The 23,294-nt window shown below is 56.5% G+C and overlaps 1 protein-coding gene across 3 annotated transcripts in view; it reads right to left on the bottom strand.

Moving 5' to 3' along the window:
• FAM53B (family with sequence similarity 53 member B) overlaps nt 1-23,294 on the bottom strand; it is a 126,951-nt gene that overhangs the window by 42,375 nt on the left and 61,282 nt on the right. For all 3 annotated transcript variants that reach the window (XM_018041181.1, XM_018041179.1, XM_018041180.1), the window contains exon 4: nt 12,949-13,727. In XM_018041181.1, the coding sequence (XP_017896670.1) occupies nt 12,949-13,727 (779 nt within the window). The remainder of the gene's footprint in view (nt 1-12,948; nt 13,728-23,294) is intronic.

The raw sequence follows: 23,294 nt of genomic DNA, 5'->3' as shown, positions 1-23,294 counted from the left end.
AAAGATGCTATTAATTTCACCTATTCTTTTTTTCTTTTTAACTGTGGCTACTAGCAAGTTGAGACCTGGACCATAAAGAAGGCTGAATGCCAAAGAATTTATACTTTCAAACTGTGGTGCTGGAGGAGACTCTTGAGAGTCCCTTGGACTGCAAGGAGATCCAACCAGTCCATCCTAAAGGAAATCAGTCCTTAATATTCATTGGAAGGACTGATGCTGAAGCTGAAGCTCCAATACTTTGACCACCCAATGCGAAGAGTTGATTCACTGGAAAAGACCCTGATGTTGGGAAAGATTGAGGGCAGGAGGAGAAGGGGACAACAGAGGATGAGATGGTTGGATGGTATCACCGACTCAAAGGACATGAGCTTAAGCAAACTCTGGGAGACGGTGAAGGACGGGAAGCCTGGTGTGCTGCAGTTCGTGGGGTGGCAGAGAGTCAGACACGACTGAGGGACTGAACAACAATAACCAGAAAATTTAAAATAATCAGAAATTTTAAAATTTAAAATAATTTAAAAATTTAAAACAACGGCTCATATTCTGTTTCCACTGCATGGAGCTGAGACTCAGTTACAGCCTCTAAAATGGATAAGATGTGTCGATCTCATGGGGCTGTCTTGAGAACATTCGATGGGTGAGTTTCTCCTGCAAACCTGCTCCTACCTCACCTGCCCAGAGTCAGCAGGTAACTCACAAGCACCCGCCCTCCCCACCCTCCGCTCCAGACTCCCGGCCGCTCTCGGGCCTCCTGGCAGCCTGCTGCTTCCTTCTCTGGGCTGCCCATCAAGCTAATGTTGAAACTTCAAGGTCACAAGCAGTAACAAGTCAAAGAAATACCAGTGATGACAGGGGTGACCACACTGATCAGGGGCCAACACCTCCGGAGGGTGTCTGTGCACCCGGCCGGCTCCAGGTGCCCCCAGAATTTCAAAGCCCACAGTGCACAGCAGAGGTCACAGAGGCCCAGAGAGGGACAGTGACGTGCCCAGGGCCCCCCAGCTGGCAAGAGTTACCCCGCCATGCCCCTCCAGGTCCAGAACCCACCCTTCCACCGCCCACTGGCCTAGGTGTTGGGGGGGGACATGGGCACAGTATTTGCTCACGGGCTCCCTGCATGTGTCATGCTGAAGTTCTGGTGTCTCTGCTGAGTGACACAATCAACCTCGCATCGTTTCAGAAGCCATGTGCCTCCTTTCACCAAACAGTTAATGCTGCATAATCAGCCTACCTCTGCTGAAATGCTTACCCCCAACATGCTGCGCTGTGCCACACCTGCCCGGGCTGGTTCTAAACCCAACAAAAAAGGGGCTTCTCTGTTGCTGGCTCCCCAGCCTGCATACTTGTTCCTATTTCTATCTGCCATCAATTCTTGGAAACTTCCATTGTTCAAGATTGTTCCAGATTAACGTGAGATGGAACTTCTCCAGGTGGATTAGGCCTGTTTAAAGCTGGTCCCAACTACCGAGGGGTTGTGGGAAGGTGTGCGGGCCCAGAGGTGGACCCAGCGTCTGCAAGACTGGACCACGGCCCTGGGTCCCAGTGGGGACCCGTCCTTCCAGAGGGGACATGTGACAGGAGAAGACCCAGGCGGCCCACGAGGGCCCTGCCCTGGGCTCGGAATCTTCCCGGGATGCCCACATGAGAAAGGGGCAGACAAGGGATCGGGGTGATGGGGAGAGAAGAGCCCCTCACGTGAGTGTGAGCACAGCCCCGGCCTGGCTGGGTCGTCAGCACAGCAAGCCCTCAAGGTCACCTTGCATCTTGTTCGCCAAGTCATTTCAGGAAGGGGTTTGCCAGGAACCTCCCTTCCAGGACACAGAAGGCCCATTTCTCAGGCCCCTTCTCCCCAGGTCCAGGCCTGCTCACCGTTTCAGAGGGTGAGTGAAACTCCAGGAGGGACGGGAGAGGAGTGACCAGGGGCCTGTGTCCAGGACAGCCTGGCTGGGGATCAGAGGGCAGGCCGGCCAGGCCTGGGGCTGGGGCAAGTGCAGGACTGGCCGCCACACCCGCCCCTCCCAGGAGACAAGTCACTCTGGGGACAAGGAGGGTGGCGATGGCCAAGGGCTTAGAGATCCCCCAGCAAATCTCAGGAACGGGTAACGAAGGCTCTGCTTTGGGCGCTAAGAGGACACTTTCAGACTGGGGATGTGTCCACCTGCAGGACCTCATGGACAGTCAGAGGACCTCATGGACCTCCCCTGGGCATGGCAGAGCCAGACCGAGGGTCTGTCTCCTGTGTGCTCCAGCCCCGCACCGAGGAAGGATCTGGATCCCGATAAGGATCATGACAGCTGCGCTGCAGTCCTCAGGCAGAGCGGAAACAGCCTCCAAGGGAGGCCCTGGTGCTGAAACCTCGGTGCCCTGGTTTTCCAGCCCAAAAACTCACAACTCGAGAAAGGCAAAGCTGGGACGTTCCTGGTGGTCCAGTGGTTAAGACTCTGCGTTTCCAATGCAGGGGACGAGGGTTCGATCCCTGGTTGGGGAACTAAGATCCCACACACACCACTGTCACTTTCGTATCAGCTACCGTCGAGAAAGAGGGTGGATAATATGCAAGTGACTTAACACCAACTCGACAGACGTGAGTTGGAGCAAACTCCGGGAGAGTTTGCCCCTTTTGGCTGCATGGTACGGGCAAAAGTAAAAAAAGAAAGAAAGAAATGCAAAGCCTGTCTGCCCAAGGGCTGGGAGGATGAGTCTGTTGAGACGGAATGACATCAGAACATCGAGGTTCCTCCATCCGTGTGTGAACCTAGTGGATTAGACAAGGAACAGCCATGCTTCCTGAGAAAGTCCTGAGGCCCTGGGCCACCCCACCTGCAGGGAACCCAAAGCCTAGCCTGGGTCCCGGCCTCACCCAAGCCCCTGGCTGGCAAGGGCTGGCAGGACCCACCCTTGGCAGGGGCTCTTTGGGGAGGTCTTGCCCACGGGTCATGGGGGCTGAAGGGCGCCCCTCAGGGGTCTCCCAACTTGGCAGGTGAGTAGGCAGCCCACACTCAATTTTCTTTCCTGAAGAGGAAGGAGAGGAAGCCTCCTGGGAGGATAAAGGACCACACCCCGGGAGGGGGTGGGTGGCAGTGGTGGAGGGTCAGAACGACGAACTCCCTCCTATTCCTGCTACGGATGCAGGCTGGTCTGATGAGGACTGCGGACCCGGCCCCCAGGGCCTCAGCCAGGCTGGTGGGCGAAGATGAGGGAGCTGAAGGTGTCCTCCTATCCGGTCACCTCCTCGGGGTGGGGGGCCTCCCCATCCCTCCAACCGGAGGTGGCCCCTTCCACCTCCTCTCTCCCACCTGGCGTTCCAAACCACACCAGCCTGCTCAAGTTTCTTGGCAGCACACATTGCCATCGGAAATTATCCTGCCTTTTCTGGGCTGGCTTATTGCTGTCGCTCAGCCACGTCCAACTCTTTGCAACCCCACGGACTGTGGCACATCGGCCTCCTCTGTCCTCCACCGTCTCCCGGAGTTTGCTCAAACTCATGTCCAGGGAGTCCGTGCTAAGTGGCTTGCGTCTTATCCATCCCCTTTCTTGACAGTAGCTGATACGAAAGTGACAGTGGTGTGTGTCTTGCAGAAAACGCCCCTGGACCTCATCCCGAGTGCCAGGTGCCCAGCAGTTCCCCAGGGAAGCATCTATGAGTGCAGACGAGGGTGGTGCGGAGTGAAGAAGAGAACGGGGCAGGCCCCTAGCTCCCCTGGCCGAGGACGCCGGATGGTACCGAGGGCAAAGGGCTTGCCCGCATCTGCACAGTCCGCCCACGGCCGGGCCCTAGGATGACGAGCCCCTCCGCCCTGCACCAAGCGTCAGCTCCAGGCCCTCTCCCATTCTGCACTCTGCACCGGGGGTGGGGCTTTGCCATCTGTGCCTCCCCGCCAGAGGCTGTGCCCACGGACGGGCTGGGAGAGCCCTCGAGGCTGGAGGAGGCGCATCACTTTGCCTGCTTCCTGCGGCCGCCTCTGCTCCTCACCCCTCGAGAGCGTCTGGTCCACACACAGCACTTGCTTCCGATTTCTGGCTTTTCCAACATTCACGGAGCCCACTTCACGGTCCTCCCTGTCCTCAGCCCTGGTGGGCCTGCGGACCCCACACTGCCGAGCCCCACCCTCCCAAGGGCAACCCCTCCCGCTGTGGCCCTCACCGTGGGAGCATCTCCCTTTCTCGGTCTTCAGGAACCTGCCTAACCATCGTCCACACGGAACTCTCCAACGCACGGGGTGGTTTCCGCCCCCTGCAGAGGGTCCCAGCTAATCCAGGCAGCCTGGCACATTCCCCAGGCACAGGGCTCTGGAAAGGAAACAGCTGCAGCGTTCCCCACCCCCCACCCCCGCCAGAGCCACCACCCAGTCAACAGAGATTAAATGCAGGACAGGCCCCTGCACTGTTTCAGGGAACGGGGCTGGGCCTGGTGGCCTTCAGTGACATATGACGATGTGAGCTCACTGCTGCTGCTCACAGATGAAGCTCGTGGTGATTCGTTATATTTTGGAACCAACTATTCCTTTTGTTTTCCAAGGCAGGGGAAAAAAAAAAGCCACCCTTCTCCCTCCCCAGCAGGAATTATCCAAGAGTTCTACTATGCCTAACTTTCAAAGGAGGCATTGTTAATCTTCTCGCCATAAATAGGCAATTAACACCCACTCCCGAGTCCAGGCAAAACCCAGTTCCTGCCAGCTCTGGGACACAGCGCAGGACTGGCCCTCTTGCGTGGCATTCGCTTTCTGAAGTTCTCAACGGGGGCCTGAGGCTGCAAGAAGAGGGCAGGAACTCAGGACAGCTGATTCCACAAAAATGTTTGAGGGAGTCTAGGTCGCTGCCATGCTTGAGGACAACCGAGGACTGTGTTACCAAAGGGCCTAACTTCATACGACCCGAGTCCGCACGTAAGCCAGCAGCCTGTACAGGATGAAGGCACGGGCAGGCGGCAGGCGCGTCGGCTGGTAATTAATCACGTCCGTCTCAGGGACACGGCTCCCTGCTTCCTGGTCTCTGGGCCTCCCAGGGGCTGGCCCACTGGCTCACCGAGGGCGTGGAGCGCCTTCCCGGGGGTTGTGACCCCAACATCCCCGATGAGGCAGGAATAGGACGGGAACGCTGGAATGCTTCCGGGTTTCTGTCAAGCGGCCCCTTCCCCTGCATCCATCCCGGCTACGCGGGACTCCCTGGGCTGTGTGGGTAGGTTCTCATTTTCGAGAGATGCCGCCCCAGGCAACGCAAACAGACCCAACGCGGCACCCCTGAGATGTGACCCAGCAGGACGAGCCTGCAGGGCTGCGGGCAAGACCTCCTGTGGCCCTGAGTCCCCAGCCGAGTCCAGGAGAGAAGACCCAGATTCAAGTGGACAAGAGCAGGGACGCTTCAGCAAAGGAGATGGAGGCTGGAGGCAGGGGTGACGGGAAGGGTAGGAACGGAGCTCCCGGGGAAGGCAGAGGGAGCCTGATGCGCAAAGGGTCGGGGGCAGGATGGCTCCAAGGACACGTGTGGAAACAAAGTGAATCACAGGGATCAGCTACCCGTCACTGGTACTGAGGGAAGATCACAGAGAAATACAGGCAAAGCGAGGGCTCTAGGTGGGATAACACGAGGGCCTTACCGCCAGCCAACTCTGAACGCAGCAGCTTAAGGAACGTTATCGTTGGGGATTAGGGTGATGGATGCTCGGCCCTGTGAGTGAGGTCTGTGACCACGGTGACTTGGACGCTAGTGCAAGATCGATCCCCTGGCTGAGCCTGCTGGCCGTACCTCTGGGATGTTTGCGCCCCTTACAAGGAGGTGTGTGTCCACATTGGTCCATACTAGCGTGCCTGCCAACAGCTGGCCCCACCCCTAAGTCCATGCTGCTGGAGGGGGGCTGTTACTCCCTGCTTAAAAGTCTCTAAGGCTCCCCCCACTGCACTCAGAATAAAAGGCAAGCGTCTTCAGAGGGCCTGCCAAGAAGGTCCCCCGTGCTCAGGGCCCCTGCCGCCTAGTCCTGCTCCGGGCGCACTGGGCTCCTCCCCGCCCCCTCCTGACTCCAACCTTTGCACAAGCACTTCTGCTAGTAGCCCCTGTGTGCATACTGGCATGGCTGCCTCATGGCTTATGGCCCTGCTCATGTGATTCCAAGGTACTGAGAGGACACCCCAGAAGCCTGGCCCCTTTAAACACCCCAGATATGGCCCAGCGCGTGCAGTAACCTGGACAGGGTGCAGACGCCACGCCGCGCCAGGCTCCTGGTCGTTCACTTGCTGCCCGACACAGGGTTCGAGCCACTGAGCAGGGACCGCCATATGTAGGAGCCTCCCTGGGAAATGCCCGGCACCACATGTGAGACGTTTTCTAGACGTTTCTCACCAAGCGGGATGGGGAGATGTCCTCCAACGTGCTTTCCACCTGCCCACAGGCTCTGGCCTCCTGAGGGGGGGGCGGCCAACTCAGCACCTGGCACCGGAGTGGGGCCCAGCGAGGTGAGGGCACCCCGAGCTCATCTGGCTCATCTGGGCCCCTGGCTTATGCAGCGGGCTCCCCCCAACTCCTGTGAACCCCCCAGAGCTTTGTCACCTCCAACACCCTTCGGCTCAGCGAGGCTCTTGATTAAAGCATGGAAAATCACCAAGTGGCATTAGAAGCTGCCTCCCTGGCACGTCCCCAGTTGAACTTCTATTTTTCTTTTTCCTGGGAGATCAAAGCTATTGTGTCAACACTCGGCCCTGATCCGAGTGACCTTAAGCAGATTGCTTATGCAACCTGGTGGCTGTGCCTGGGGACGCAGGAGGGATCCAGGGAGTTTCCTCAAATTCTGAGAACCCCTTTTGGGTGTTTTTGGAGAGAAAAGAAGGACTGCGGTGTTTCGGAGAGGAAAGAAGGGCTAGAGAGAGCTGAAACTGGTCGCCCGCCCTGGCCTCACCCTGTTCCAGGCTGCGGGGTCACAGCACCCCTGCGCCAGGGGTGGCGAGCCCGGCTCTCATCTGGAGCCAGGAGGCAGGCTGCGGGGAGCGGCTCCGCTGTTACAGCATCGCTCTGGCTGGACCCACACCACCAGAGTCCCGTCCAAACCCGTGGGAAACGGAATGGTCATTCCCACGCTTTCCAGACACCAAAACGGGGGCTTACAGAGGTGACCTGCCCAAGGGCACCAAGAGCTCAAACAAGGGAAGGAATGGGGAGCCAAGCCCCCCCTGATCCCAGAGCTCATGCTTCACCTCCATGGCCTCTGCGTCCCTTGAGCGTGAGCCACCGGGGAAGGGTGCCTGGGGGTGGACTGAACCACAGGAAGAGCCCCAAAGCCGGCTTTCCCAGCCTCCTCCAGGGAGCCATGTGGCTTTGGGCAACTCACCAACTCTCTCCTGACTCTCAAGCGAGGGGTGGACAAGGGCAGAGGTGGCGTATCAACTAGCAGCGGCTGTGAAGACCGCTGCAGGGGAGATTCTAGACGGCCTGTGAGTTCAACCGGAGTGCCTGTCCTGGGCACAGCAGGAGCTGCCACCCTGGGCATCCGTCATTCTGACTGCCCGGGTCTCAAGGGCCCTCTTCCTCTGTTCAGACCCAGCCTGTTCCCTCATCAGAAGCAACCATTCCTACGCATCCACAGTGGGTTTTGGCTTGGCTTTTTAAAAAAAATTTTGGCCATGCCACGCAGCTGGCAGGATCTTAGCTTCCTGACCAGGGATTGAACCTGGGCCACGGCAGAGAAAGCACCAAGTCCTAACCACCGGACTTCCAGGGAATTCCCAGGCCTTTCCTCTTATTTAGCATTTATTTCATCTCAGTTGGAACTCCAGGGCTTCCCATGACTGTTCCTCTAAGATCTTCACACCCATCCGCATTTCTCATTGTAGAGGGCGACCCACCTCTGAATTCCTCTGCCTGCCGTCTGCAGGGTTCCCCAGGCTGTCAGGAAGGGTGCTGAGGGTGCAACGTGGCACGAAGCTGGAGCCGAGGAGGTGGCCGCCCCTGGCAGAGGGGGACAGAGGGCCATAAAGGCCTGGGCGACCCGGCCTGGGCCCAGGGACCCTGCCAAGAGAAAGCCCAGCTGGCCTGCAGCTGCCAGGCTGCCCGAGCAAGAAGGGAGTGCGGCAGGTGGGGTGAGGACCGCACACAGAAGAGGGGCAGGGGGCCAGCCACCTCGCCCAGAGACCCCGCCGGCAGAGCGGCATGAGCTATTGACGAGCCTCTGAGATGACCCTTCCGGCGACTTCACGCATCAAGCCCTCCCCCGTCAGAGCCCACGCAGCCCTGTACCCGTCTGCAGGCCCCGGCTCTCAGCATAGCTTCCAACTCAGGCTTCTTTCTTACCCCAAACTGCCCCCTGGCCAGCTTTCACAGGCCCCTCCAACATCTGCTAACACAACAGTTGCTGCCTGTTCAGCGGCCTGTGCTGGGAGGTGCGGGCCCACAGTGTGTGGGCCGCTGCGATCAATCAAACCTCTGTTCCAACCCTCGGACCCCTCCTTGCAAGCATCTCCCTTCTGTCGGAGGCACTGTGGGAAATACAACTTGTTGCTCTTTCAAGATGACCAGCTTGGACTTAAAAAACATGGCAGGGCCTGTGACACCCACCCAGGGCACGGCGTTTGGTGGCTCATCTTTAACTGTTGCTTTTAAATGGCAGCCCCGCTCCCGGATTCTTGCCTGGAGAATCCCATGGACAGAGGAGCCTGGCACACCACAGTCCATGGGGTCGCAGAGAGTCGGACACGACTGAGCACACTCACATACCTGATCCAGGTCTGAGTGGCCACGTGCAGCCCAGGGCTTGCTGGGAGTCAACCAATGCTGGGCGGTCAGACTAGGTTCCAAAAAAAGCAGGAGCTAATAATCCTGTCAGTGAAAGTCCCGCTAATAAACAACTCACATGTTCAGGCTGGGCCCTGCCCTCCTTGGCACACGCTGCCATTTTGCAAAAGGGAGGCTGAGGCTTCATATACACCAGGCGGCAGGGGCCCGAGGAAAGCGGCTCGGGGAGGTCGAGGAAAGGGTCAGATCTGGCACGGCCGCCTCTGAGCCTCTTGCTCTGTGGACGGAGCAGCTGTAGTTGCAGTTCCAGGGAGAGAGGGCCTTTCGGGGCCAGGTCCTTGCGTCATCCACCCCCTAGAGCCTCCTCCCCACAGTCACCCTCCCCCTCTCGAGACCAGCTCCCCCGCCTGAGAGCAGGGCATGCAGGTTTTAAGCAGCAGAGACACGTGGATATGTATGGCTGAGTCACCTTGCCGTGCACAGGAGATGAACACAATGCTGTTAATCGCAAGACTCCAATGCAAAATAAAAAGTTAAAAAAATTATATTCAGAATTTAAAAAAAAAGAAGCAGCAAAGACAATCTGAAAGCAATTGCTAACCACCCCGCCCCCACCCCCACCCCACTGCTGTGGGAGCCGAGCCACCATTGCCGCCAGCTGGACCGCTGTGCCCGCACCCCGGCTGGGTGGGCAGGGGTGCCCGGTGGGCTCCCACAGTCCCCTCCATCCTGGTTCCCCGGGTGACAGACACGAGACAAGGATGTTCGCGCCGACCCGCCTCCTCGGGCAGGTGGCGATTCAGATTCCGCCCCCATCTTACAACCCCCGGCCCTCCTCGCAGAGCCCACTGCAAGCAGAACGCAGCCGCAGGCCAGGCTTCCTTCCCATTTCCAGAAGCCAAAGATGAGGCAAGAAGAGGAATCGACAAGAAGTGAGTGGCCAGGACAGAAGAGGTGGGCGGGGTGGGGGGTGGTGCTGAAAACAGAAGGAAAGAGATGGACGAATGAAGAGGGGAGTCTGCAGAACATCGCCTTTGGGGCCGGTTTCTGCCCCTGGAGATGCCCAGAGCGAGCCCTGGGACCCCCACCATGATGACGGTCAGCATCCGTCAGCATCCTGGGCGGGGAAGGCCAGAGCACGGGTGATGTGCGTGTAGACAGAGTCACACAGGTGCGTCACCAGATAATCAGACACACAGAGACCGTTATACGCAGACCTCCATACGTAAGCTACACACATACATATACCCGGACACAGGCACAAGGACACATCTGCTCGACACACGTACACATGTGCACACACGTGATTTCCTGTTCCTCCCAGCAGTCCTACGTTGATGGTGGTGGTCGGCACGGTATTTATCTGCTATACAGAGATGTGAAGCACTTTTCCCGGGGCCACCAGCCTTCTGCCCCATCTCTGAGGCTGTCTGATTTATCAATGTTCCCTGCCCAGCCAAGTGAGGACCTAAAGGGGAACATCGCACTCCAGAAGGGGTGCCCAGGCCCGAGATCACACCTATCCTCACGCCCCAGGCTTCCAGCCGAGAGCCTGCCCCTCAGAGCGGGGCCCACCCACAGCTCCCTGGCTCCTTGTGGGCATGAGGCAGGCCCGGACCTCACAGCATTTGGTCTCTCCGCCCGCCTGCCTCTCTCGGGGTCTCTCGCTGGTCCTTTTTCCACCGACCAATCTAGAGAGGCTCCGAGGTGCCCCTGGGGGCTTACACATGGACCCTGGGGAAGGTCTCAGCCCCAGTCAGCACCACTGGGTTGGGGGCGGGCCACGGCTTCTCAGAGCTGCCCGTCATCCCAGAGGTCCAACCAAAGCACATTCGCTTTGCACCTGTAGACCGAGTCTCTCAAGAACCTGGGCCTAGAGCCCATGCACACAGGGGCTCCTGGAGGACGAAGCTCACCTGGAACCCCTCCCGCCAGCTAGACAAACATACAAACCAAGATCCAAAGACCCATGAGAGGGTCTGAGGTCCAGCGGAGGGAATGAGAGCAGGACGTGAGGAGCAGGGCTGACCCTTGGCACAGGACGCCCGCCCCGGTGGCTACTGATGCGGGGAGCCCACACGGAGGACAGGGTCTGGGGGCAGGAAGTCCCGCGCCAGCGACACCGGCTCACAGGGTATCAGGCACAGGGGTCCTACATGCTCCAGACTGCATTAAGGGCTCTTCAGATGCACAGACGTGGCCCTGGGCCTGGCTTTTTGAGGTTCCCGGAGGAGAAAGGCCCACTTTCCAGGGCCATGAGTCATCCAGCGCGGGAGTCGAAGCAGGCACCACCCCACGGGAAGAGGGCAGGCCAGGTCCAGAGGCTCGGTGGGGGGGCAGCTCGGGCCCATCTGTCTCCAGGCCTCTGGCTGCAGCCCTCAGGCCCACCTGCCTCCCAGGGGCCCCTTCTCTGTTTTCCCTGGACTCTGCCCTCCCCAGGCCTTGGCTGGGGAAAGACAGGCGGACAGAGGGCAGCCTCCTCAGGATCTCGGGGCCTGTCTGGAACCGATAAAGCAATCTATACATCTGGGCATGGCCCTACCAAACAATGTATTTTTAAATGGTTTCTCCCAAGTGAGGGCAGGAAATATCTCCAACGATGCCCGTGGTGTTATTCCAACTTGTCGCCAGTAAAATATAATAACACGTGTACCTTATTTTTATTACCTATCTAGCTTATTAGCTAATAAAATAAGCTCAGCATTAAAAATTTAACTGAAGCCGTTTTATCACACCCAGAACTCGTGGCTCTGGATTTTCTTCCGAAGATTTTCTTTGCCCAAATCTGTCACCTTTCCAGCATTTTTACCTATTTACATTTCTCCAGGAAGGAAAATTCCACTTGCCTGTCCAACCTGAATGAATGTGTTAGATCGCTGACCAGCTCGGACTCACCTGGAGCAGCGATGGGGAGGAAGGGGAAGCGGTGATCGGAGGGCTGGGGGCGGGGGTCCTGCTGGGTCCTCCCTTTGGATCCTCCCCAGGTGAACCCCATGGGCACAGAGAAAGGCAGGCACCACGCGCTGGTCCAGAGCCAGGGCCTGGGCTCTCGGACAAAGGTGGCCAGAAAGAGTGGACCTGGGGGCCAGGCGGGGGGCTCTGGACCACAGACACCTGCCTCTCTCTTTTTGGGGGTGGGGATCTGTAGGTTGGGATGGAGGATTAAGGGAGAGAGGAGAAAATGCCATCAACAGAAGCTGTATTTTTCATTCTTAGCTGAAAGGAGGCCTGACGAAAAGGCAGCGCTGGCCACCGAAGGAAGGCAGTGGACACATCAAGCCTGCCTGTTTGGACGTGGCCACATACTCACAAGCAAGGCCAACCTCTCACCGCCAAGCTGGTCTCCGTTCCCTCAAGCCCAGCCGCGACTGAAGCTCAGATAATAAGACTAGAAAAGATGGCCCTGAGCACCCGAGGACCCCCTGGACCCAGAACCCACCGTGCGCGTCTGTCCTCGAGGGGCCAGCCCTGCTCCTGGGGCTCTGACCCTTGGGACTCCCCAGTGAGAACCAACGCAGGCAGCTCTCTGGCTTGGAGACCGTTCTGATGATGGTACTTTAACTCCAAGTTCAGCTCACTCAAACCAACACCCGAGGCCAAGCACGAGGGAGGGCGGCCAGGGCCCTGAGACACAGAGGATGACGCGCGAGTGACAGGACGCATGGCCAGAGGCTGCACCTTCAGGGACAGCGAGGATGAGCGCCATTTCTTGCTGGACGCACGCTTTTGGCAGCTCAATCACAAGAGTGCGTGCCTTACCCCCCTACCCTGCCCCTGTTCTCTCATCCTCTGAAACCGTCACTCACTGCCGTGATCTCGGGATCAGCATGATCTGAGTAATGCTGAACTCCGCCTGTGTGAGTGGTTCCTACGGCAGCTGCGGGGACGGGGGCTCCTGGGGGAGGCCCCTGAGAAGGGGGCCCCCACCGTCTATGAGGCTGCGCCTGCCTCTTCCTGGCTGTCTGCTCCTCACAGTCAGCACTGCTAGCACCGGGAGAGAGCGCTTCTGCTTTGAAATGGCAATGGCTTTAAGGGTGGGGGGTGGGAGGCTTGATTTCATTTTTCACCGTATCAGATTTTGAGAACGAGGGAACGAACCAGCTTCCCGGGCCTCTTCGACGTGGGCACCCTGCCCTTGCCCAGGCTGGACCGGGAGCCGGGGAGGCTCAGAGACACCCCTGCTGGCTTCTGCAGTGCCTCCTCGGGGCGGGGCAGGGAGGGGGCTCTTACCTGTGCCATCTTGGCAAGATCCAGGGAGGGCCTCTGCTCCTGTGCCTCCTCGGGGCGCCGCCGCTTGATGCCCACCTTCTTGTCGTTAAGGACGCAGGGCTGGGAGCGGCTGCGGGCCAGCCCACCCGAGCGCCTGGCTGGCTCCGGCGTCGAGGCAGGGGTGCTGCTGGCGGAGGGCGGGCAGTACTCCGCAAAGGAGAACTGCTCATGCGAGCAGGACAGGGAGCGCTGCATGTCCAGCCGGCCGCCGCCCACGGGGCTTGCTGCGGGGCCCCAGAGGTCGTCCGCCTGTCCGCAGGTGGCCGGGCCCGGCGCCCCTGGGCCGGGCGGGCCACCGGGCCGCGGGTGGAGTCCCACCGAGTCGTAGGGCGAGGAGAGCGCGTTGGCGCGGGATGGGAGGCTGAAGCTGGAACTCCGCTGCATGGTGCTGAACCCGTTGGAGTAGCGCTGCACGCTGCCCCCACTGTAGCAGCGTCTCTTCTCCACCGGCGTCCAGACTTTGGACCCCAAGGGCCTCCACGACGTCCGGCAGCTGGCCATCTCATCCGAGAAGGACAGCGACCGGCACTGGCGCTTGCTGGGGGGCGCAGACGGGTGCCCGTTGTGGTCGCTGAGGCTGAGGTCTTTGATCAGGTTGGTGACCGCGCAGGCGGTGACCGCCTCCCGGTGCCACAGGGCGCCATCCTGGCACTTGTCTGGCAGGCACTCCCAGATGCTGGCGCTCGGCTGGTCGATCTGAAGGGGGCACTTCCTGTCCAGGTCTCGCCATCTGTCATTTTCTGGTTCGGAAATGACAAAAAAAGAGAGAAACGGGGTTTTGAGAAGGGCCTTCGTGCCGGTCCTCTCTCACCTCACCAAGAACCCGTTTTAAACAGGAGGTTAGAGACAGAAAGGCCCTTAAAAAAGCCATCCAGTCTGGCCTCGCTTTACAAATGAGAAACTGAGGCTCAGAGGGACGGACGTGAGTCCCGAGGTGCTGAGTCAGATGCAGGGCAGCCCCACGACTCCTGACACGGTTTTCTTTCCAACATACTGCACGGCCTCCCGCGCTAAGTCACTTCAGTCACATCCGACTCTTTGCCACCCCATGGACCTGTAGCCCACCAGGCTCCTCTGTCCCTGGGATTCTCCAGGCAAGAATATGGAGGACCACTGCCATGCCCTCCTCCAGGGGTCTTTCCGATCCAGGGATGGAACCCATGTCTCCTGCGGCTCCTGCACTGCGGGCGGATTCTACACCACTGAGCCACTGCGGAAGCTCTAGCCGCCCAGGACAGTTTGAAGCACTACTGTTCACCCCAAAGGCCTCTCATCCTCTAGAAGCGAAACTGACTTGCCCGGCCTCTGCCCTGGCCGGCAGCAGAGCAGGGATAACGCGTCTGCTACGTCCCATCTCAGGGCTCTCTGCTCTGGGGCTGGGACTCGACGGCCTGGGGGAAGACCATGACCAAAGGTGAGTTTGTCGGGACCCCCAGAGTGGCTGGTGGTGCTGCCAGGTTAGCTGACCTGAGTTCCCTCTTTAAAACGAAGGCAGACAATAGAAACGGGTTATTTTATTGATTTACATCCCCTCCACCAAAATGCTCCACAGCCAACCACAACAACAGCTGCCTATCACTGAGGACTTTGCTTGTGTTCACTTGCTAAAATCTAGGACAAGGTTGCTAAAGTCCATAGAATCAAGTTTGGGGCTGCAAAGAGACCTAAGTGTACAATTTAAACCTACATATTGGGGTATCTCTTTGAACTCACGGACAAACAAGCCAACCCTGCTAGGAACTATGTGTCGTTTTTCTGCTATGGAATCAGGCCCTGTGCTGAGAATCTGAGGAGTTCAAAGACAAATCTGACATAGTTAATAATACAAAAGCAGAGTTAAGAAATACACTGTGCTGCTGGGAATCAACGTGTTAGCTTGTTTCTGGTTTTCTCTAATCTCCACATCTTCATAAACTCTGCAAATGTGAACACAGAGAAAAGTATGGTTTGAGTCAGTCAGTCAGTAGAAGTAAAACCTGAAATGACAGTCAGCAGGTATTTCACGCACGCTGGTTCTCAGCACCACAGTCAACTACTGTGCAAAAGTTGTCCAGAGGCTGTTCCCATGTGTCGGGGGTGCCACGGTCCTTAGAAGCTGGAGAAACAGGAGAGAGACCTGCCTCGTCAGGCCAGCCAGGGAAAAGGCAGGACTGATGCTAGCTGTCCAATTCATCTCACCTCTGAAATCTGCCTGGGCCCTGGTGCGTGGCCAGTCTTGATACGTATTTCTTTAAACCAACCTGACAGAGCATTACCAAAATTTACCTTTTTGCAAATAGCATTTACTCCGTTCCAAATGGGCTTCCCAGGTGGTGCTAGTGGCAACCCGCATGCCCATGCAGGAGACATAAAGAGAAGTAGGTTCGATCCCTGGGTCAGAAAGATCCCGTGGAGAAGGAAATGGTAACTTACTCCAGTATTCTTGCCTGGAGAAGTCCCTGGACAAAGGAGCCTGGAGGGCTGTAGTCCACAGGGTCACAAAGAGTTGGACACAACTGAAGCGACTTAGATGCATGCATTGTTCAAAATAGGTCTTCACTATACACTATTCCTCAAGGAGTCACCATTCTTTCAAAAGAGGTTCAATATGACATTTATCAGCAGTTGAAAGTTCAGTAAACTAATAGTAAAATTAAAAAACAAATACAAACTAACAATGACTTAGTCATGACCATCTCTGATTGAGAAGAAGAAAACTTATTCTTCAAAAAAAAGTGGAGATTTACATATGATGATGTTCTTCAAAATGACATGCTGCTGCTGCTGCTAAGTCGCATCAGTCGTGTCCGACTCTGTGTGACCCCACAGACGGCAGCCCACCAGGCCCCCCTGTCCCTGGGATTCTCCAGGCAAGAACACTGGAGTGGGTTGCCATTTCCTCCTCCAATGCGTGAAAGTGAAAAGTGAAAGTGAAGTCGCTCAGTCGTGTCCAACTCGTAGTGACCCCAGGCTCCTCCGTCCATGGGATCTTCCAGGCAAGAGTACTGGCATGGGGTGCCATTGCCTTCTCCACAAAATGACATGAGTGATAGAAAAATGATAAACACAACTAAAAAGGTCCTATGGGGGAGAGGGGTGGTTAAATAAAGCATCAAGGAATACCATGGAACATGAAAAAAGCGGTTTCAAAGAATATTAATGATGTGGGGAAATGTTGATGATGTAACACTAGACATAAAGAAAGAGGACATGAAACCATAGAGATAGCGTGACTCCTCTTTAGTAAAACATGCATGTTATATGGGAAGATAAAAAGGAAAACAAGCCCACATGTTCACAGTCAGTTGGCAGAGAGCTAGTTGATTTTTCTCCTTCTCATTTCTTGGGGTTTCTACGTTATCGGTAAGGACAAATATGTGGAGGGCTGGGGCCTAGGGCCCCATCCTCCTCTGGGTTCGCTCCTTCGGTCTTTCAGGAAGTCCTTGCCGAACAATGCTCGCCATGGACTGCTCTTTCGGGACAAGGCCCTGAGGTGCCCAGTGGGCCAGTGGCCGGCTAAGCAAGGAACCGAGGAGCCAACCAAGGGCGGTGAAGGCTCCAAGACGGCGCCACCACAACCCCGACTTGAGGAGCCGGGAGCCCGCGAGAAATGGTCTCTCTCGCAGGCCCTGGGAGACCAGGGAAGTCAAGGAGAGGGATTCTGTCCTCAGAAGATACCACTTTCTGCTCCCTTTTTACCTCACCGCCCTGGAACTTTCCCATCTCTGGGAAACCATGAGAAAAGGGGATGGCAGAGGAGCCAGTTAGGGATGGACATTCTGTCTCTCTCACTCAGCAGGGCCCTTTGCTCTGCAGTGGCCACCTGTGATCTCGCTGCTTCCTGACTGGACCCCTCGGGGCTCCCTAGTCCAGTCCGATCTCCTCTCTCTCTCTCTCTCTCCAGAGAACTTTCGGAGGCCCCCACATGTTCACAGTCCATCCCTTGCAGCAGCTTCCCGTGACAAACACTCCAGCCTGGTGTCCAGGCTCCGTCTGCGTGTGGTCTCCCCAGGAGGCCCATGCTGCAGACGCTAAACCTCCCGTCACGGCACAAGTCAGACAGGAATCAGGGATACCAAGGCATTCCTTGAAAATCCTTGAAACAGCCCTCGAGGGTGCCTGGTTTCACATCCACAGCCCTGAAGAGCCCATAAAACTATAGCTTGATAGAGCAACTGCAGGAATGAGCGCGATTAATACCTACGTACAGAGGGGTGTGCACACAATTTTTGTGGTTGTTGCTGTTTTGTTATTTATTTTTGGCGGTGCTGGGTCTTCACTGCGGTGGGCGGGCTCAGCAATCGTGGCGCGTGGGGCTCAGCTGCCCCGCAGCACGTGGGATCTTAGCTCCCCGACCAGGGATCGAACCCGTGTCCCCTACATTGGAAGGCGGGTTCTTAACCGCTGGACCACCAGGTAAGTCCCCCATGTGATTTTTTTGAGGTTAACTCTCAAATCCCCAGTGGGAACTGGGGTTGGGTGGCTAACTCGAATGCGTTCCTACCCCCCTATAGGAACTACTCCTGTGTTAAAAAGCAAGTCTCTCAGTTCAGTTCAGTTCACTCGCTCAGTCGTGTCCGACTCTTTGCGACCCCATGAATCGCAGCACACCAGGCCTCCCTGTCCATCACCAACTCCTGGAGTTCACTCAGACTCACGTCCATTGAGTCAGTGATGCCATCCAGCCATCTCATCCTCTGTCGTCCCCTTCTCCTCCTGCCCTCAATCCCTCCCAGCATCAGAGTCTTTTCCAGTGAGTCAACTCTTCGCATCAGGTGGCCAAAGTACTAGAGTTTCAGCTTTAACATCATTCCTTCCAAAGAAATCCCAGGGCTGATCTTCAGAATGGACTGGCTGGATCTCCTTGCAGTCCAAGGGACTCTCAAGTCTTCTACAACACCACAGTTCAAAAGCATCAATTCTTTGGCGCTCAGCCTTCTTCACAGTCCAACTCTCACATCCATACATGACCACAGGAAAAACCACAGCCTTGACTAGACGGACCTTAGTCGGCAAAGTAATGTCTCTGCTTGTTAATATGCTATCTACAGGACCTTAACACGTAAAATGTCTCTTGTAGGGAGGATTCACAGAATCCGTTCTCAACTCAGTGCACTGGTTAAATGCGGGTGCAACGTGACCACCATGGATCTGCAGCTCCTCCTCCAAGGGGGAGGAGACCCGGGATGTTATTCTCCTGCCTGTATCCTCCCACCAGCCTCTTACTCCCCATGGAAGAGCCAACTCAAACATCGCCTCCTCTGCAGATCCACCCCTTCCCACACAAGCCTATGGGCACCTGCAGCGCCTTGCCTAGACTTTCAGTCACGTGTCTCGCAGTAACTGAACCTTCGTTATCTGTTTACATGTCTGTTTCGTCTGCTGACCTACAAGTTCCAGAGGGCGGTCCCGGCCTGACGTTCCCGCACCCAGCACAGGGCTTGGCACACAGCAGACCTCAGCCGGTGCGGGGTGGAGGGAGGGAAGGGTGATACAGAGCAGATAAAGGCTACACAGCACACCGTGGTCTGTGTATCCCTTGCCCTTGGCCAAGCAGGTCCAACCTGGGCTGTACCATGAATTCCCCAACCCACTGGGGCCAGGGATGGTCGTGTATGGAACTGACTGGGACACTGGCTGGCCCGGCAGTGGCCATGGCCCTGTGTAAACACAAAACCCTGCCCGATTCTGAGCTCTTGCTACTGCGTGTCAACACCAGCCAGGTGGCTACTTGTTCTGTCTGCGGAGCAGATAATATTTTAGTTGTTTCTATCTTTATCACTTCAAGAAGTACAACATAAAGAAAAGTAAAAACAATCGAGGCTATGTTTAGCCCGTGTGTTTTCCCCCTTTGCTCAGGGAACAGAAGGCGATTTGCTGGGTCAGGTCACCAAACAAAAGAAACAGGAATAGAAGCTAATTTTTAATGGCAAACAGCCCTGAGCGCTGGGCACACTGTCACGTTGTACAGAAGGCCTCGGTAAGGCTCCAAGGGGAGGACGCCAGACGCCCCCGCCCCTCCATTCAACACCGTCTCTGCACAAACAACCGTAACTCTTTCAACAGTGACGATGGCCGTGGCCAAGGGGAGTCCGCTGAGCTGGAGGACTCGGTGTGGTGGGAAGGCTGTGGACCTGGGTTCGAGCCCCAGCTCTGCAAGTGACTTCACCTCTCCAAGTCTCGGCTTCTTCATCCACAGAATGAGAAGACTGACTGCAACCTCTGCACAGAGCCACCCTGAGAACTGAACCGCCGCCTCGCACAGGGCCTGTGAGTACAGGACGGGCTCACGAGACAGCAGCGCGACCGTGATGACAACACTGGAGGCGACTCGGGTGGTTGAGCCCCAGCCCTCCTGCTTGGGGTGTGTCTGGAACGGGGACTTGGGTATAATCAAAGAGGGGTTTCGGGAGCACCAGAGGGGTATCTGCTGGGGATGTTAAAATGCAGATTCCTAGGCCCAGTCCCTGCCGTGATACACAGAATCTCTAGGGGCAGGAACCTGCCTTTTAATAGACTCCTTGGGTTACTTTCAAGTGAAGTGGTTGAGAACCACTGTTCGAGACTGCAGGCTGCACAGGGGCCTGGGTGTCTCTCAGACACCTCTATGGAGGCCCAGTCAGACCATCCAGACACACCAGGAAGCTCCTGCAGGGTGGACCATGCTGGTCTCTACAAGCCTGCGTTCAGAACATCACTGAACGCTGGCTTTGTTTGGGGCAATGACAGAAAGCAGAATTATGGAGAAGGATGACTTTGCCCTTAGAGTACGTTGAGGTCCCGTTTTCATAGGACAGGGGTGGGGACCCCGAGTTGCACAGCGTGTTCTGGATGGAGAGCCAGTGGGAAAGGCCTGAGAGGCTGACCATTCACATGACGGGACTAGTGGGAGGGCCCCCACCCCCGCAAGATGTGCCGTGGCCTGCGGCTTCTCAGGGAAGGTCCGAGCACCAAGCCCCCAGCGGACATGGTACGGGCCCAGGACAGTGGCCCCGGCTGCTTAAGTTCTCGGTGGCCCCATGACTTGCAACCCTCAGGGGCAGCTCAGGTTTCTCCATCTCCCTGCTGGGCCAATCTTCACAAGTTTGAGGTTTATACACGGGAGTGGGTGTGGGTGTGTGTGCAGGATACACACACCCGGGGCTTTTTCTACAGAGGGTGGGGGCCAACCACGCAAAGACACAAATCACACAAGCCATCTAGCTCCCTCACAGACGGACTTGACCAAATGACCTCCAAGGGACCTTCCCAAGCTGAGGCTCCCCCACTGAGCCTGAAGTTTCTGGGAAGCACAGAAGAAGTTGACGCCCACACCTAGGGGACAGGAACTCAGATTCTCCCCCCTCCCAGCAATGCACACACACACTCACAGGCTTTGGTCTCGAAATCCCTTGACTGGGCAGGGCAAAGGCTGCTGGGTGCACGGATCTCCAAGCTCAGAGGAAGAAAACACCCAGAGGAACACAGATAGCATGTGACCTCAAATGTTCTTGTTTCCATTTCTGCCCTTAAACTTGGAGGGAAATTCCCAGGGCGCCCAGATTCTTAGTGGACTACAAGCCTTCATATTATGTTCACAAGACGGCCTTGGGTATCTTCATGCCGTGTCTGGAGGCCGCTCTATGGTGACATAACCACAACAGAATGTGGTTTCTAGAAGAGGTTAGACACCTGAAGCACAGACCGAAGATAGGGAAGGTTCTTGCAGCCGCTCGGGCCGAGCGCGGATCGGGGCCGGCTGACTCATTCTCGGATTTCACACCTGTCTGCTTGTGCTGACACCAGCCTCCCTTCCCCTGCCCTGGGGGCTGGGGCTGTGTTAACTTGGCCTCCAGGCTGCAAGCACTCTCTGCCCGATCTAGGGCAGGGGAGAAGCTCATCAACCCTTTCAGTGGGAAACTCAGTGTCTTTCTGGAGCCCGCTTTATTACATCAGTCTTATGGAAAGAGCACAGGTGGAAACACACACACACAGGACAATGGCATGAGCTAGCCCACAGAGGCACCGCGTGCTTTTAAATGAACTCAGGAGCCCCTGGCCTACGGGAGCACCTCTTTCCCTGAGTCACCAGGATGGAGACCCAGCACAGAGCTGGGCCAGGAGGAAAAGGCTCCTGGGCTTTGCCTGCACAAGCCTCAGCCTGGGGCAATGCCCACCTTCACCTGCAATAAATCAGAGAATGTCCATGCATCTTAGGTTCAGGGACAGCACAGGATGCCCAGCACCTCAGCCCAGGGCCGGAGAATGAGGGGCCAGGATGGCTGGAGACAAAGCTCTCCGGCCCCACCCTGGGAAGGCGGGCTGGAAGGGCACTGGGGAGATGTCTGACAGGCTGGGGGGTTCAGGGGGTTCCTGGGGTCCTGCCGTCACCAGCCAGGTGCGGGTGGCCCGTGGCAGCGGCCACTGCTTGTGGGGAGGTTCTTTCTCTTACAGAAAGAGGGCCAGTGGGGATCCCCAGGCAGTGAAGAGGTATAAACCCCTCCAGACTGGACACTGGGAGCGTGGGCTGGTCTCCCATCTGTAGGCGGAAGCATGGGCTGGGGCCCTGTGACAGCCCTTCCTGCCTTGAATGGACCTCCTGCTGTGCCCCAACCTCCTGAAATCTGTAGGGAAAAGCTGGTATTCACATGGCGGGACATCCCCTGGGCAGCCCAGTGGTTGAGACTCTTGCGCTTCCCCTGCAGGGGTCATAGATAGAGCTCCATTCCTGCTTGGGGAACCAAGATCCCACACATGCCGCACAGCGTGGGCCAAAGTTGAAACAAAGAGAAAAAGATGAGGGCCACGAAAACTCCGAATCAACAGAGCGGTCTGTTCCATCCATCGCCTTCGGATTCCCACCCTGGCTGTGTGTTTGCACACGGCATGGGCCATGGGCAGTGGCCAGGGACTCAACTCCAAACCCACGTGTGCAGCAAAGCTGGGCACTGTGACACAGAGCAGGAAACTGGCCACTGAAAGAGCTTTTCAGGAAACTGTCAATATAGCCACATTAATTGTTAATTAGCTAACCCCGGCGCCCTCCCACCCTCAGTGGGATCCTTGCTGAAGTTGAGGGAAAGCCTCAGTGCATACCCCAAGCACAGCTCTTATCCTGCAGGGCAGCAGAGTGCTCCCCCACGTGACGGCTGGGGAGACCAACTCCAGGACAGGATGGCCTCGCGTCTTGCCTAGGGACATGCCACTCGTCAATTCAGCAGTCTGCAGTCCTGAGGCCGTGCTCCCGCGGCGGGGCCAGGCTACGTCCTAACGACTGTCTCTCCACGTGGAAGCGGCTTGGAGAGGCACCATGCCCGGGTAGGGGTGGGGGGTGCCCAAGGCCAGTCTGGCAGCTGCTGTTCCCCGCCCTCTGGCACCTCTGGGTCTCCCTTGCCCGTGCCCACCACATCAGGCCAGCCTGGGTGAGAAGGCAGCCAGGGAGGCTCCCTTTTCAACCATCAATGGGCATCATGTGCCAACTACACTTTGTACCTACATCTCATCCTGTACCTTGTATCAGAAACGTCTGAAACCAGTAGGTGGTGAAAGGAAAGACTGAAAGCACTCCGCATGGACAAACCTTACACCGTTTTAGAGATGGGCAAACCCCACCAATGCCTATAGTCAATAAGAGTAGTCCTTAAAAGCTAAGTTCTAAAAAGTCAGTCCTAGGCACTTTTTATGGACTTTTGTACTAGCCTATTTGGGCTAATAATCAGTTCTTATAGGAGGCCCTGGGTCCAAGGATGATGTGCAGTGTGGCTATCTCGGAGAGACTGAAAAAGTGGCAGAGACCAGAAATTCTGGCTTCGTTATCACTGCGGCTCGTTTCGTTTCAGTCTTGTGTTCGTGTGCTCTTGGAAACCTGAAACGCTCAACCTCCAAATGCTGGCTTTTCCCCTCGCTTGCTGCAATCACAGCCCACTTTCAGCAACAAACGGCAGGAGGGTGAAAAGACCGAAAGCTCTTCCTCCCGCACGGCTCAGCACAGCCGACTGGGGTACTCTGTAGAAAAGGATACGGGCGTGCCCCCGGGAGCAAGCCTTCTGTGTACAGAGCAGACTTCAACAGCGAGTAATTAACCTTGGAAAGTAAGGGCTTATAATTAAAATGCTGACAAACCTGAACCACAGTGGCACAAGGAGGGCTGCTATAATATTTTTACAATTCCTTTTTATACATAATGTATGATCCTTCTGCTCAAGTTTCCTCTATGTTCTTTGCCTGTGAGATAATTTACATTAATAAATAATTTATTACCATAACTCCTAAAGTAATTATGGGTTTCCACCCAATTTTTTTTTTTTTCTTTTTTAAGCATCTGAATTGTTTTGTTCCCCGTCCATGGA

The sequence above is a fragment of the Capra hircus genome, chromosome 26 (assembly GCF_001704415.2).
Source record: "Capra hircus breed San Clemente chromosome 26, ASM170441v1, whole genome shotgun sequence".
NCBI classification, from domain to species: domain Eukaryota; kingdom Metazoa; phylum Chordata; class Mammalia; order Artiodactyla; family Bovidae; genus Capra; species Capra hircus.
Note: the sequence above shows the minus strand (reverse complement) of the source record. Positions and strands in the feature narration are given on the sequence as shown.